The sequence below is a fragment of the Engystomops pustulosus genome, chromosome 6, assembly GCF_040894005.1.
Source record: "Engystomops pustulosus chromosome 6, aEngPut4.maternal, whole genome shotgun sequence".
Taxonomy (NCBI): domain Eukaryota; kingdom Metazoa; phylum Chordata; class Amphibia; order Anura; family Leptodactylidae; genus Engystomops; species Engystomops pustulosus.
Window position 1 is genome coordinate 44483528 of NC_092416.1, and position 18306 is coordinate 44501833.

General features: G+C 39.3%; 1 protein-coding gene across 1 annotated transcript in view; it reads right to left on the reverse strand.

The window, feature by feature from the left end:
* Positions 1–18306, reverse strand: part of LOC140134992 (probable pleckstrin homology domain-containing family N member 1) — a 39470-nt gene that overhangs the window by 19305 nt on the left and 1859 nt on the right. Inside the window, exons 2-3 of the mRNA XM_072155877.1 lie at positions 4505–4574; positions 1875–1931 (exon numbers count right to left, since the gene is read on the reverse strand). Coding sequence (XP_072011978.1) covers positions 1875–1931; positions 4505–4574 — 127 coding nt within the window. The remainder of the gene's footprint in view (positions 1–1874; positions 1932–4504; positions 4575–18306) is intronic.

Here is an 18306-nt window from a genome sequence, read left to right on the forward strand (position 1 = left end):
TGTAAAATTGCAAAACTTTTCATTACAAAAACCATTTCAATTATTTGCTGAAAGTGGACAATCCATTTAACCCCTCACCGACATGTGACGTAGTATTACGTCACGGTGCATGGAGAAGGCTCAAGGGCTGAGCCCTCTCCATAGCCGGTAAGTCTTTGCTGCATATTGCAGCAAAGGCTTACCGGTAACACCCGCGATCTGCGCCGCCATCTTTCCGAGGATCGTCACTCCCCATCGATCCGTCGCCATGATAGCCTTGGGTTTTCACCACATTGGAATGTATGAGGAGTAAAATCCCCATATACTGCCATACTGTAGTATGGCAGTATATGATAGAATCGTACAGACACCCTAGGGTTAAAGTACCCTAGGGAGTCTGAAAAATAGTAAAAATAAAAAACGTTTAAAAAAAATTATAATAGAAAAACCTAAAAACTCAAATCACCCCCCTTTCCCTAGAACTGATATAAATATAAATAAATAGTAAAAAATCATAAACACATTAGGTATCGCCGTGTCCGCAAATGCCCGATCTATCAAAATATACTAACGTTTTTTCATTGCATTTAACCCCGTAACACAAAATCGCACCCAAAGTCGAAAATGGCACTTTTCTGCCGTTTAAATTTTTTTTTTATAAAGAGTGATCAAAAGGTCGAACAGTCCTAAAAATGATAACATTGTAAACGTCATAAAAATCAGCAAAAAATGACACCTCCCAAAAATTTTTGTACAGGAGGTTTTAATTTTTTTAAATGTATGAAAACATTATAAAACCTATATAAATGTGGTATCCCCGTAATCGTACCGACCCAAAGAATAAAGTAGACATGTCATTTTGGGCGTACAGTGAAATCCGTAAAATCCAAGCCCACAAGAATACGGCACAAATGCGTTTTTTTACCAATTTCACTGCATTTGGAATTTTTTTACCCCGCTTTCCAGTACACGGCACGGAATATTAAATACCAACATTTTGAAGTGTCATTTGTTACGCAGAAAATAAGCCGTCACACAGCTCTGTACATGGAAAAATAAAAAAGTTATAGATTTTTGAAGGTGGGGAGTGAAAAATGAAAACGCAAAAACGAAAAAGGGCTGTGGCGGGAATGGGTTAAAGAGTAGAGGATGTCGCAATCAGAACCGTATTACATAGATCACTCACAGACTATAGTCCAGGAGAAACGGACACCGATTTCTGATTTTCGGGCAGCCTAATGGTCAAGACCATTGGACAATCTGAGTGAGGAGCATGCTCATTGTGCAAATACTGACCAAAGCCACCCATCTAATCATTGCTTTCATTTTCTGATCTCACCATTCAACAGGAAAGATAATAAATGTTTGATCGCTTGGACCTCCAGTCCTAGAGTTCCAGTGATCATGAACTTACCCTCCTTCTCAATACTGACTATCCAATCACAACAGTTCCGTAATAGGATGTGTATTACCCAACCCTTTTATTTACAGGAGATGGGTTGGGTGACAGCTTCCTTCGCCTTCTGGACACCTGCATTGCTCAGCTGACCCAAGTGTGTGTGGCTATAGAGGAGATAGCTGACAGCCAAAAAGCAATAAAGTGAGCTTATGAATAACCCCATACAAAGTTGGGGTGATTTGTGTGACGCAAGACTCCCATAAAGCTGTAGAGTAGTTTAGACCTGGCCACCAGGACCATGTTTCCAGGACTATTGTCACACTTTTTCAGCTGTCTTAGGATGTCACCATTGTTTCCACTAAAGTCAGCTGTTTTTGGGCTCAAGGAACATCCCTGATGGGAATCTGGAGACAACCATTGCACGTTTCCATAACACAATATTCATATATTTTGTTTCTGGCAATCATCTATAATACCATGTATGATGACAACTTACCTTAGACACAAATTGTGTGTGTACTGTGTGAAAACCAGCCTTTCCATTGGTCAGGATCTACAGAAAGATAAAAATTGTGGTCATATATTTCCAGCTTCTCAGAAAATACTGATATCCATAATTAAAGTCATAATTGTTGAGCAATGTGACCATGTGAGAAAAAGTCAGATAGGACAAGGTTTAGATAGGAGTTCCCTATGATTGAGCTCCACACCCTGGCTGAAGGAGAGGTAGAAGCAGTAAGATCTCTTAAAGATGGGTCATGCTAGAGATAAAAGTTCTGGGAAATAGCGTTCTTTATCCTAAATAACACCACAAAATCTCAGTAAAGCTCGGCCTATTATGGACATCCCCCAAGGCGGTCTGACCTTTTTCGGTGGCTGGAGGAAGCCGGGGTCCTGAATACTGGAGTGGCTGACCTAGTGCACTGCGATGATCATGGGGCTTGGTATCAGGAGTGGAGGTCTCGTCCACAGCCTGGGAGGTCTCCAGCAGGTGGTTTGTGCAAGAAAATGGAGGGAGAGGCTGACAGAATAGGCTTCTCCCTGGGGCAACCCCAGTGCATAGACAGGGATCCCTGGGAATAAAGGATGGGGAGCCCGTGATGGTGTACAGCTGGATCCAGGGATCACTCAGAGGCATGTTGGTGAAGTATTACAGTTCTTTATTGTAACAGGCAACGTCCTTAATGGCAGCAAAACTTCAGCTGGATGGAGTTAGCTGGTTGGAACTCAGGTCCTCAGGAAGGTGTGCACACAGTCTGGGAAAGTAGATTCAGGCTGGGCAAAGTGTGTTGTAACAGAGTCCTTGAGGTGGAGCTATGGTACAGATAGTGGTGGGTAGCTATGCAGTAAGTTGTACAGATAGTGGTGGTTAGCTATGCAGTAAGTGGTACACATAGTGGTGGGTAGCTATGCAGTAAGTGGTACAGATAGTGGTGGGTAGCTATGCAGTAAGTGGTACAGATAGTGGTGGGTAGCTATGCAGTAAGTGGTACAGATAGTGGTGGGTGGCTATGCAGTAAGTGGTACAGATAGTGGTGGGTGGCTATGCAGTAAGTGGTACAGATAGAAGTGCGTAGCTATGCAGTAAGTGGTACAGATAGTGGTGGGTGGCTATGCAGTAAGTGGTACAGATAGTGGTGGGTGGCTATGCAGTAAGTGGTACAGATAGTGGTGGGTAGCTATGCAGTAAGTGGTACAGATAGAAGTAGGTAGCTGTGCAGTAAGTGGTACAGATAGTGGTGGGTGGCTATGCAGTAAGTGGTACAGATAGAAGTAGGTGGCTATGCAGTAAGTGGTACAGATAGTGGTGGGTGGCTATGCAGTAAGTGGTACAGATAGTGGTGGGTGGCTATGCAGTAAGTGGTACAGATAGTGGTGGGTGGCTATGCAGTAAGTCAATGTTTGCTATGAAATCTGCATATCATCTTAGATTAAGAATAGACGTGTTGTATTTAGAGATGACAATGATGACCATTTCTGCTACTTCTTGTCATTCTCTCCACTAGATCCATGTTAGGACATTGTTACCCAGTACACAAAGGCTCATGTGACGTTTAGCCCTCAGGCCTTTTAGATCATATTTGTATGAGTTTCTGTTTAGATGTGGGACAGACGTGGCATTGTTATTCTCTGGGGACTTGTCACACTGGGGATGAGGAAGTGTTACATGGCGGCATCCCTTACCATCCCTCTTATATTTCCTGACCATTAAAGAGAGGAAGTGTGAGATTACTAGGGGTAATAACAATGATCACCAGCCCATTGTGGATTACAGCAGTATCCTATATGTAGATCCTCCATACATTAATGTGAGACAAACCTGCAAATTTCGGCAGGGTAAGTTTTATTTTATCTGTATGGTGATGGTATTGTGCAGATAAAGTCAGATAATGTCAATGATCTGATCAGTGATGCTCTGACTGCTGGGACCCCCACTGTTCCCAAGAGTGGGGGTCCTGTACACATTAACTACTACATTAACTACTTCCTTACTGCTATACGGCTATATCATCTATACAGCAGTAAGGGCTACATACAGGGCTGAGCCCTCTACATGTTCAGCGGGATGAGGACACAATGGGGCACATTTACTAAAAGCAGTGCAAATTGTACTATGTGCAGTTTGCCTGTGCAGTGTGTGGAGGGCGCCAGATTCAGGATTTCTGGCTGTTCGTCATGAATCTGGTGCCCCCCGCTCCGCACTGACAGAGTGCACCACATTTTTTTGTGCACCTTTAACATGGGGCGTGTGACACACTTCCGTTGGACTTTGCATGATAAATGTGGCGCATGGTCCACATTTCAGTGAACACATTTATAATAGAATAGTGCAGCCGAGACACAAAAGGGTCATGTGCGAAACATACGTGTCTCAAACAGTTTGCACTAGAAAGAACGTGCAAAGTCCGACAGAAATCTGCCGCAAGGGCCTTAGTAAATGTGCCCCTATTAGTTGAATTTAAGCACTTGTTCACCGAGAAAGAGAAGATATTTGATATTGGGAACTATTTTAGTAACTACTTCAGCGTATAAGCGTGGAATGTTTCCAGACTGCTTAACTTTCGTTATTCAGGTAAAAAAAACGAAATAAAAACCAGTTGAGAGAGAAATCCTGAGTATACTCACAACCAGATCTTGTGGGATGCAGCAAGGACCTCCATTTGGACTGTAAGGTGTGCTAACTGCTGATGTTTTCCTGGAAAAGATTAAAACATGGTGAATAAATGAAAATTTGTCCTGTCTGGTCTCCTCTGTCTGACTCAGTTTTTTTATATTGTATTTATAATGTTTGTATTATAACTGTACTGTAACATCACTATCTATATTATCTCTGTACTGTGACATCACTGTGTGTATTATCCCTGTACTGTGACATCACTGTGTGTATTATCCCTGTACTGTGACATCACTATCTATATTATCTCTGTACTGTGACATCACTGTGAGTATTATCCCTGTATTGTGAAATCACTATCTATATAATCTCTGTACTGTGACATCACTGTGTGTATTATCCCTGTACTGTGATATCACTGTGTGTATTATCCCTGTACTGTGACATCACTGTGTGTATTATCCCTGCACTGTGACATCACTATCTATATTATCTCTGTACTGTGACATCACTGTGAGTATTATCCCTGTACTGTGACATCACTATCTATATAATCTCTGTACTGTGACATCACTGTGTGTATTATCCCTGTACTGTGACATCACTTTCTATATAATCTCTGTACCGTGACATCACTGTGTGTATTATTCCTGTACCGTGACATCACTATCTATATTATCTCTGTACTGTGACATCACTGTGTATATTATACTTGAATTGTGACATCACTATGTGAATTATCCCTGTACTGTGACATCACTGTGTGTATTATCCCTGTACTGTAACATCACTATCTATATTATCTCTGTACTGTGACATCACTGTGTGTATTATCCCTGTACTGTGACATCACTGTGTGTATTATCCCTGTACTGTGACATCACTATCTATATTATCTCTGTACTGTGACATCACTGTGAGTATTATCCCTGTATTGTGAAATCACTATCTATATAATCTCTGTACTGTGACATCACTGTGTGTATTATCCCAGTACTGTGATATCACTGTGTGTATTATCCCTGTACTGTGACATCACTGTGTGTATTATCCCTGCACTGTGACATCACTATCTATATTATCTCTGTACTGTGACATCACTGTGAGTATTATCCCTGTACTGTGACATCACTATCTATATAATCTCTGTACTGTGACATCACTGTGTGTATTATCCCTGTACTGTGACATCACTTTCTATATAATCTCTGTACCGTGACATCACTGTGTGTATTATTCCTGTACCGTGACATCACTATCTATATTATCTCTGTACTGTGACATCACTGTGTATATTATACTTGAATTGTGACATCACTATGTGAATTATCCCTGTACTGTGACATCACTGTGTGTATTATCCATATATTGTGGAATCACTGTGTGTATAATCTCTGTACTATGACATCACTGTGTGTATTATCTCAGTACTATGACATAACTGTGTGTATTACCCCTGTACTGTGACATCACTGTGTGTTATCCCTGTACTGTGACATCACTGTGTGTTATCCCTGTACTGTGACATCACTGTGTGTGTATTATCCCTGTACTGTGACATAACTGTGTGTATCACCCCTGTACTGTGACATCACTGTGTGCATTATCCCTGTACTGTGACATCACTGTGTATATTATCCCTGTACTGTGACATCACATCACATCTATCTGGATGAAGGCAATTTAATCATTTTTGAAAGGTCTTGTCCAATATAGCGTATAAACCAGATTAGCGGTTAAACCAGAGGGAAATGCCACATTACTACAGATTAGCCTCTCTTAAAGGGGTTATATGGAATAACAATCTGATGGGTGGGGTCCAACTACCCGGTTCTGTTCTCACTATTCAAAGGAGGAGCGGCTCAAGCATGCATGAGAACAACATGTCACAACAACAATCAGAGTGCTGACCCCTCGTGGATAGAGGATAACAATCAGACTTGGTACAACTCCTTTAATGCACATCCACAGCAGTAGCCTGAGGCTCCAGGCGCACCAAGCAAAGGGCCCGCAAATAACAAAAAAAATTTGAACCTAAATCTCTGCTTGTAAAACAGGTTTTGCGATTTGCTGGGAATATCTTTAACAGATCAAACCATATACTTTCCTCTATAGCCAGATGGAAAATATGAGCTTGATTCCAACTTCCCTCTGAGCTTATAAGGAGGAGAGAAAACTCCTACACCCCTCGTAGACGTAACCATTCAAAAAGTAAAACCTGAATTCCTCATTTTTCTAAAGTGTAAATCCTTCCATTTCTGTAACTTGAGATTCCAGCTCTCCCCCGTGACTGCGGATCTGCCCAGAGGGGGATAATAAAACAAATTATCACTAAAAATAACAACTCAATAAGCAAAAAGTTGTCTTTCATTTCTGGCACTTTTAATGGTAACGCTGAGCAGCAGGATAAATGAGCGCCGTGATAATTAGTATAACATTTATTGCCTTAATTACCATTTATACATTTTATTAGGCGTGGATGAAAAATGCTTCTATAAAGTCAGAGTCATAACGCCATAAAACACAGCTCTAACAAACGCGTTCTACATGACGAGATAACGGAGATCAATCATTGTGATTGCAGCCGGAGGAAGAGAATCAGAGACGGATAAGAACTGGAATTGATTCTGCAAAACTGAACATACACAGTTAAAGGGCCATGCCTCCTCTTATGCATTGACTCGGTCTTATACCAACTCTCTTTTAACCCTTAACAACCTGCCCTATTTTTGTATTTGCATTTCCATTTTTCACTCTGCAGCTTCAAAAATCCATAACTTTTTGATTTTTTATGTAGAGAAATCTATAACTCACTAAGCAGACACTTCATGATTCCTCTGTGATGCTGTGGGCTGACAATTGCAGCATAAAAAGAAAGATGATAAGGTCCATGAGAGGGATATAACACACAATGACACTCTCAGCTCTGCTAACTCAGCTAATCAATAAAACACAGTCAGCACTGCTATAAAGACCTTATCTGTCTGTAGCTTGTAGACTAAGTATCTGCACCCTGCTGCTTGCCGGCAGGGACAACCAAAATTGTGTACAGAAGGAATGATAGAGACAGGGGGGAATTATGTAAAATCATGTATCTTTGTTAGTAACCGTGAATTAGAGATAGTGTTATTTTGTTGAGTATATTTAAGAATCTTGTCTTCATGGGAATACCGCTTTAAAAGTCAGAATTATCCAAACAGATCTATCACCAGAATGACCCTATGTACTAGTGCTCTAATGTCAGGCTTCTGGTGATACAGAGTTAGAGGACTCTATTTTTAGCGCTTCTGTGCTGTGTAGTTATTACATAATTGACTTCTCGGTCACGCTGGGTTATTACTGCCCAAAGCAGGACCCTCCCTGTTCCCTTTCAGCAAACTGATAACAACAAAGGGGAACATGTGATTCTGGGACTAATCCAAAAGAAACTGCTGACTTGTCAAAAGGTGCCCCAAAACATATGATCAGAGTGTGGTATTTCTCCATATGATCAGTACATAATATGGATCCGGCACATATGATAAGTACATGATATGTATCCGGCACATATGATAAGTACATGATATGTATCCAGCACATATGATAAGTACATGATATGTATCCAGCACATATGATCAGTACATGATGTGTATCCAGCACATATGATCAGTACATGATGTGTATCCAGCACACATGATCAGTACATGATATGTATCCAGCACATATGATCAGTACATAATATGTATCCAGGACATATGATCAGTACATGATATGTATCCAGCACATATGATCAGTACATGATATGTATCCAGCACATATGATCAGTACATGATATGTATCCAGCACATATGATCAGTACCTGATGTGTATCCAGCACATATGATCAGTACATGATAAGTATCCAGCACATATGATTTGTACATGATATGTATCCAGCACATATGATCAGTACATGATGTGTATCCAGCACACATGACCAGTACATGATATGTATCCAGCACATATGATCAGTACATGATGTGTATCCAGCACACATGATCAGTACATGATGTATATCCAGCACATATGATCAGTACATGATGTGTATCCAGCACATATGATCAGTACATGATGTGTATCCAGCACATATGATCAGTACATGATATGTATCCAGCACATATGCTCAGTACATGATATATATCCAGCACATATGATCAGTACATGATATGTATCCGGCACATATGATCAGTACTTGATATGTATCCAGCACATATGATCAGTACATGATGTTTATCCAGCACATATGATCAGTACGTGATATGTATCCAGCACATATGATCAGTACATGATATGTATCCGGCACATATGATCAGTACATGATATGTATCCGCCACATATGATCAGTACATGATATGTATCCAGCACATATGATCAGTACATGATGCGTATCCAGCACATATGATCAGTACATGATATGTATCCGGCACATATGATCAGTACATGATATGTATCCGCCACATATGATCAGTACATGATATGTATCCAGCACATATAATCAGTACATGATGCGTATCCAGCACATATAATCAGTACATAATATGTATCCGGCACATATGATCAGTACATGATATGTAACTAGCACATATGAAAAGTACATTATATGTATCCAGCACATATGATCAGAACGTGATATGTATCCAGCACATATCATCAGTACATGATATGTATCCAGCACATATGATCAGTACATGATGTGTATCCAGCACATATAATCAGTACATGATATGTATCCAGCACATATGATCAGAACGTGATATGTATCCAGCACATATGATCAGTACATGATATGTATCTAGCACATATGATCAGTACATGATGTGTATCCAGCACATATGATCAGTACATGATATGCATCCAGCACATATAATCAGTACATGATGAATATCCAGCACATATGATCAGTACATGATGAGTATCCAGCACATATGATCAGTACATGATATGTATCCAGCACATATGAAAAGTACATTATATGTATCCAGCACATATGAAAAGTACATTATATGTATCCAGCACATATGATCAGTACATGATATGTATCCGGCACATATGATCAGTACATGATATGTATCCAGCACATATGATCAGTACATGATATGAATCCGCCACATATGATCAGTACATGATGAGTATCCAGCACATATGACCAGTACATGATATGTATCCGCCACATATGATCAGTACATGATATGTATCCGCCACATATGATCAGTACATGATATGTATCCGCCACATATGATCAGTACATGATATGTATCCGGCACATATGATCAGTACATGATATGTATCCAGCACATATGATCAGTACATGATATGTATCCAGCACATATGAAAAGTTCATTATATGTATCCAGCACATATGATTTGTACATGATATGTATCCAGCACATATGATCAGTACGTCATATGTATCCAGCACATATGATCAGTACATGATGAGTATCCAGCACATATGATTTGTACATGATATGTATCCAGCACATATGATCAGTACATGATGAGTATCCAGCACATATGATCAGTACATGATATGTATCCAGCACATATGAAAAGTACATTATATGTATCCAGCACATATGAAAAGTACATTATATGTATCCAGCACATATGATCAGTACGTGATATGTATCCAGCACATATGATCAGTACATGATGAGTATCCAGCACATATGATCAGTACATGATGAGTATCCAGCACATATGATCAGTATATGATATGTATCCAGCACATATGATCAGTACATGATGAGTATCCAGCACATATGATCAGTACATGATGAGTATCCAGCACATATAATCAGTACATGATATGTATCCAGCACATATGATCAGAACGTGATATGTATCCAGCACATATGATCAGTACATGATATGTATCTAGCACATATGATCAGTACATGATGTGTATCCAGCACATATGATCAGTACATGATATGCATCCAGCACATATAATCAGTACATGATGAATATCCAGCACATATGATCAGTACATGATATGTATCCGGCACATATGATTTGTACATGCTATGTATCCAGCACATATGATTTGTACATGATATGTATCCAGCACATATGATCAGTACATGATATGTATCCAGCACATATGATCAGTACATGATATGTATCCAGCACATATGATCAGTACATGATATGAATCCGCCACATATGATCAGTACATGATGAGTATCCAGCACATATGACCAGTACATGATATGTATCCGCCACATATGATCAGTACATGATATGTATCCGCCACATATGATCAGTACATGATATGTATCCGCCACATATGATCAGTACATGATATGTATCCGGCACATATGATCAGTACATGATATGTATCCAGCACATATGATCAGTACATGATATGAATCCGCCACATATGATCAGTACATGATGAGTATCCAGCACATATGACCAGTACATGATATGTATCCGCCACATATGATCAGTACATGATATGTATCCGCCACATATGATCAGTACATGATATGTATCCGCCACATATGATCAGTACATGATATGTATCCGGCACATATGATCAGTACATGATATGTATCCAGCACATATGATCAGTACATGATATGTATCCAGCACATATGAAAAGTTCATTATATGTATCCAGCACATATGATTTGTACATGATATGTATCCAGCACATATGATCAGTACGTCATATGTATCCAGCACATATGATCAGTACATGATGAGTATCCAGCACATATGATTTGTACATGATATGTATCCAGCACATATGATCAGTACATGATGAGTATCCAGCACATATGATCAGTACATGATATGTATCCAGCACATATGAAAAGTACATTATATGTATCCAGCACATATGAAAAGTACATTATATGTATCCAGCACATATGATCAGTACGTGATATGTATCCAGCACATATGATCAGTACATGATGAGTATCCAGCACATATGATCAGTACATGATGAGTATCCAGCACATATGATCAGTATATGATATGTATCCAGCACATATGATCAGTACATGATGAGTATCCAGCACATATGATCAGTACATGATGAGTATCCAGCACATATAATCAGTACATGATATGTATCCAGCACATATGATCAGAACGTGATATGTATCCAGCACATATGATCAGTACATGATATGTATCTAGCACATATGATCAGTACATGATGTGTATCCAGCACATATGATCAGTACATGATATGCATCCAGCACATATAATCAGTACATGATGAATATCCAGCACATATGATCAGTACATGATATGTATCCGGCACATATGATTTGTACATGCTATGTATCCAGCACATATGATTTGTACATGATATGTATCCAGCACATATGATCAGTACATGATATGTATCCAGCACATATGATCAGTACATGATATGTATCCAGCACATATGATCAGTACATGATATGAATCCGCCACATATGATCAGTACATGATGAGTATCCAGCACATATGACCAGTACATGATATGTATCCGCCACATATGATCAGTACATGATATGTATCCGCCACATATGATCAGTACATGATATGTATCCGCCACATATGATCAGTACATGATATGTATCCGGCACATATGATCAGTACATGATATGTATCCAGCACATATGATCAGTACATGATATGTATCCAGCACATATGATCAGTACATGATATGTATCCAGCATATATGAAAAGTACATTATATGTATCCAGCACATATGATTTGTACATGATATGTATCCGCCACATATGATCAGTACATGATATGTATCCGCCACATATGATCAGTACATGATATGTATCCACCACATATGATCAGTACATGATATGTATCCAGCACATATGATCAGTACATGATATGTATCCAGCACATATGAAAAGTTCATTATATGTATCCAGCACATATGATTTGTACATGATATGTATCCAGCACATATGATCAGTACGTCATATGTATCCAGCACATATGATCAGTACATGATGAGTATCCAGCACATATGATTTGTACATGATATGTATCCAGCACATATGATCAGTACATGATGAGTATCCAGCACATATGACCAGTACATGATATGTATCCAGCACATATGATCAGTACATGATATGTATCCAGCACATATGAAAAGTACATTATATGTATCCAGCACATATGAAAAGTACATTATATGTATCCAGCACATATGATCAGTACGTGATATGTATCCAGCACATATGATCAGTACATGATGAGTATCCAGCACATATGATCAGTATATGATATGTATCCAGCACATATGATCAGTACATGATGAGTATCCAGCACATATGATCAGTACATGATGAGTATCCAGCACATATGATCAGTACGTGATATGTATCCAGCACATATGATTTATAGATTATATGTATCCAGCACATATGATTTGTACATGATATGTATCCAGCACACATGATCAGTACATGATGAGTATCCAGCACATATGATCAGTATATGATGTGTATCCAGCACATATGATAAGTACATGATATGTATCCAGCACATATGATCAGTACGTGATATGTATCCAGCCCATATGATTTGTGCATGGTAAGTATCCAGCACATATGATCAGTATATGATGTGTATCCAGAACATATGATCAGTATATGATGTGTATCCAGAACATATGATCAGTACATGATGAGTATCCAGCACATATGATCAGTATATGATGTGTATCCAGCACATATGATCAGTACATGATATGTATCCAGCAGATATGATCAGTACATGATATGTATCCAGCACATATGATCAGTACATGATGAGTATCCAGCACATATGATCAGTATATAATGTGTATCCAGCACATATGATCAGTACGTGATATGTATCCAGCACATATGATTTGTACATGATATGTATCCAGCACATATGATCAGTACATGATGTGTATCCAGCACATATGATCAGTACATGATGTGTATCTAGCACATATGATCAGTACATGATGAGTATCCAGCACATATGATCAGTACATGATATGTATCCGGCACATATGATCAGTACATGATATGTATCCAGCACATATGATCAGTACATGATGAGTATCCAGCACATATGATCAGTATATGATGTGTATCCAGCACATATGATCAGTACGTGATATGTATCCAGCACGTATGATTTGTGCATGGTAAGTATCCAGCACATATGATCAGTATATGATGTGTATCCAGCACATATGATCAGTATATGATATGTATCCAGCACATATGATCAGTACATGATGAGTATCCAGCACATATGATCAGTACATGATGAGTATCCAGCACATATGATCAGTACATGATGAGTATCCAGCACATATGATCAGTACATGATATATATCCAGCACATATGATCAGTACATGATGAGTATCCAGCACATATGATCAGTACATGATGAGTATCCAGCACATATGATCAGTACATGATATATTTCCAGCACATATGATCAGTACATGATATGTATCCGGCACATATGATCAGTACATGATATGTATCCAGCACATATGATCAGTACGTGATATGTATCCAGCACATATGATTTGTACATGGTAAGTATCCAGCACATATGATCAGTATATGATTTGTATCCAGCACATATGATTTGTACATGGTAAGTATCCAGCACATATGATCTGAACAGGATGTGTATCCAGCACATATGATCTGAACATGATAGGACCATCAAATACCCAAAATGTCATTCCATCTACTGAATACATGCATACCTTCTATATCCTGTATGGGTGCTATTGTGTTTTATGTCACACTATAAGCCCCCATTACAAACTACTGTACAGGAATTGATGACAGTAAACATGACTATTCCCCATTCCCATTACAGTTTACACAGGGCAATAATTGTTAATGTTCCTGTGGGTGGACGTCCATTCACCCAATTATACGCCCATGAGTAAGGCCCCTTAATGGGAGATTTCAGATTATTATCTGATATCAATGTTTTAACTTTCTGTAATTATTATAATTATGTCTACTTAGTAAGCAAGCAACACCGGTAATCCCAGGCATGCTCCCTGCACCTCTATAATAAGCAAGTAGAAATGTCCTGCCACCAGAACTGGCAGTGCCAACCTATTGTAAAAACGTCTAATTCCTCTCCGCACCCTTTGAGTCCTATTACCTTTAGAGACTTAACTGTAAAGTAGTTTTTGGAAGAATTTCCCTTTGAAAATCTGCAGCTGGGACCTCCGGTGATCAGTATAATATCCTGCAGTGCCCCTACAGGGGACAGGAAGCATTACACCATTGCTATTTAAATTAACTGAATGTGCAGTTCCAGTTCATTAATGAAAATTTACCATCAAAATCAATCATGATAAACCAGGGACACTTAGTCATAGATCCAGGTACTGTGACTGTGGTAGTCTTTTTATATTTGTTATCCATGGCCTTTTTCAACTTTTAAAGTTATGCTAATAGGAATGTTACCAGAGTGCCTCCATGCTGCAGCTTCACAGGCTGTTACACTGTCTTCCCCTTCTCCCTGCTCCTTCAGCACTTCCCCCCTCTCTTTGCCTCATGTAATCTACCAGCAGCAGAGGAAGTTTCAACACAAAATTGCAGAGAGGAAGGGATCCTGCATAGTGTAACAGCCTGTGAAGCTGCAGCACAGATGGCCATTGGTAACACCCCCAGGAAACCTTCAGGCACTTTAGCATAATTTAAAAAGTTGATTTTAGATGGAGAGAGGTCATGGATAGAAAATATAAGAAGATTACCACAGTCACAATGCCTGGATCTATGAGTAAGTGTCTCTGATTTTGATGGTAGATTTCCTATAAATCATTGGGGCCAGTCTTAATTATCTGGCCCACTGGTGTGAAATGCACCAGGGCTGTAAAGGTTCTTTAGCCTCTTAATTATTATTGGACATACCTGATACCAGAATTATACTCTATAAAAGCCAGATTTTTGACTATTTTCCATTTTCCTGTTTGACCAAAGTGTCCCTGGCCCACCCCAATCCTTGATCCCTTCTACCAACTAAAAAAAAATTTTGAAACAACGGAATATTCAAGGCATTTATCAAAATCAAATTTTTTGTCTTCCTAACACGCCAAGTTTTCCTAACAGCAAAACATTAAATTGCCCCCAAAGTCTTCAATGTTGTAAAATTAATTGGATGCTCCAAAACTATCAGTCATTATGACGTTACAGCACAAAATATGTATTATGATTTTTAGATATTTATCAGAATTTCCTGAAATGTCACATCATTCAACCAGAAACTACAGTGTGACGGGATTTTGTAAAGGTCTACGAGCCATGATATGAGGGTTATTTAGAAATTTGCTAAAGGGTGGGTCACGCTGGAGGTTGCTACTATTTCCTACATGTAACATGTGGTCAGGTGATATTAGATCAAGCATTTGTCACTTTGGTTACCCTGTAAAACCTCTAAGCATCTAAATTTACAGAAATTGTTCTAAGAAGAAGAGATAACGCTTTCACAGCTATATTGTGTATAGAAGTGTTGCTATGTTACAGGGTGTTGCTGTTTTTCTATGTCTAAATTTATACTTTTAAGTGATTATCGAGTCAGGAGCGGTCATGTCGTACTCACCACCCACACTGGATGATTATCTGTTGCTATAGTTCCTTACATCTTGCTCCTTCCATTTAGCTAAATTCCATATAAAATATCCGTGATCTGTGACTACTAATCATTTATGGTGTCCACAAGCTAGTCTAAGACACACCCACCGTCACGTCATTGGCGCAAACAGCTGTTCCCTCCCTTCCTCTGAAGCTATGAAAGTTTGTCACTTTATAAGCTTTTCAGAAATACCTTTACTGTTATCGAGTGCTCAATAGTATCAGAATTTTAATTTTTATGCAGTTTTTACCTTTTTTGCATTTGGGGCGTGGCCATACCTGCTGGTGCCCACATATACTGCAATCTGTGCTGCCCATAAGTACCCAGCATTGCCACATTACAGAATGATTAACGCCTATAGAAATAAGAAATATCAAGAAGAATATGGAATTTTCATGGAAATGACAGATTACTGGGAAATATAAAATACATATATCTGGAAAGCATATAAACAGTGTGGGACTGGGGTTCCTTGGGCCCACCAGATAAATTATGCTGGGGGCCCACCCTCCATCAACTTCTAGAAAACAGTCTCTAGAATTCTCCAAATTGTCTTCTGCTGTATCTCTGGGGTACTGGGTTAGAGGCTGGGTCCACCAGAGGATCCTCTAGAACTCTGGTGAGCCAGACCAACACTGCATATAAACTGTCCTATACTGTACTGTTTTGAATTTTGGGGTGATTTGGGAGCTGGGAGAACACATTTGATGGGGGTTCTCATATAAGAACTGATTGCTGGGGGTCTGCAATCACTAGAAGGTAGAATGTGACATGATTTATCCACTACAGCTTCCCATGACCTTGCTGACAAGATCAGGTAATAACATTGTAATCTGGAATATCAGAAATATCCGGATTAGAATAAATAGGAAGAAAAGCCATTGCATGTGTGATACAGCGAGGAGAGGTGTTGGATACAGAATGTACAATTAGTTTCATGGCATACGGGTCCAGTATATGTAGTAGAGCTCACTTGTCATTTGGTTTATCATTTCATAATGTGTTATATATAGTTATTGGAAAAAGCAGATAAACTTGTTGTTTCCCACTCGTAATATGTACAGCATAAATAATCCGGCATATTGACTATAGTGGTCTCAGAAGTCACACCCTGACTGTTCTAACATCCATCTTCTCGCTTAGCAGTGGAAACATCAACCTTTTAATGAACAGGTTATTACTACATCCAAATTAAACACAATGGGGCACTTGTATCACGCTTTTGGCTTGCCCTTTTCTTTTTTCATCCTACCAACAGGATGAAGGACTGTATGCAAATGAGCCTGAGGGACTCCAGAATCCGTAGGTGTTAATGGAGCCTGGAGCCCCTTAAACTTATTTGCATAATCTTTCATCCTTTAAGTTTTGACACTTGCTTGTGCTCATTTGTAACTTTTTTTTTGTGCCAGATATTACCTGAATTTAGATGTGAAAGTTGCGACTTTTTAAAAAAGATGCACTAGGCAAAGAAATTAGCTTAGCGCCAATTGCAACTTTTGAAGACTTTTTCCGACTTTTGTTATAAAAAATTGCAAATTTACTTAAGACCAAAAGCCATGGGGCACATTAACAAAGGTCCTTGTGCCTGTTTTATGATGGATTTCGCACATTCTTTTATGTGCAAACTGCTTACTGCGTATTTAAAGAGAACCCGTCATGCAAAATAACCCCCCTAAACTAAATATATTTTCATAAACTGCCATTAGAGAGCATTGCCTCTATCCCTTCATTGTCCCTCTACATGCCTGTAAACCTAAGCAATGAGGTCCTAAAGCTGTATGCAAATGACCTGTGAAATGTCCAATGAAGCATTAGCATATTCAAGCTGTCCACTCTATTCATGAGTGGGAGGCACAGCCACACCCCCCAGTGCTTGACTGACAGCCTGTATAATGATGTGAGGCTGTATAATGATGTGCTTCCTGGCGCTGGCGCCAGTGTGTGCATGTGTGTGTATAGGAGAGATACAGCAGCTCCAGGCAGCCATGTTACAGCAGAACATGTCAGATTCATGTGTAGCTGATGTCTGTGTCTCTCACCTGTATATTAGGAGGATGCAGCATGTCAGCAGATGCAGCACACACTAGCCATGCTTTACTATACATTACACACAGACATGAGCAGGGGGAGGAGAGGGGAGGGGTAACAGGAGTGACATCACTGCCTCTGAC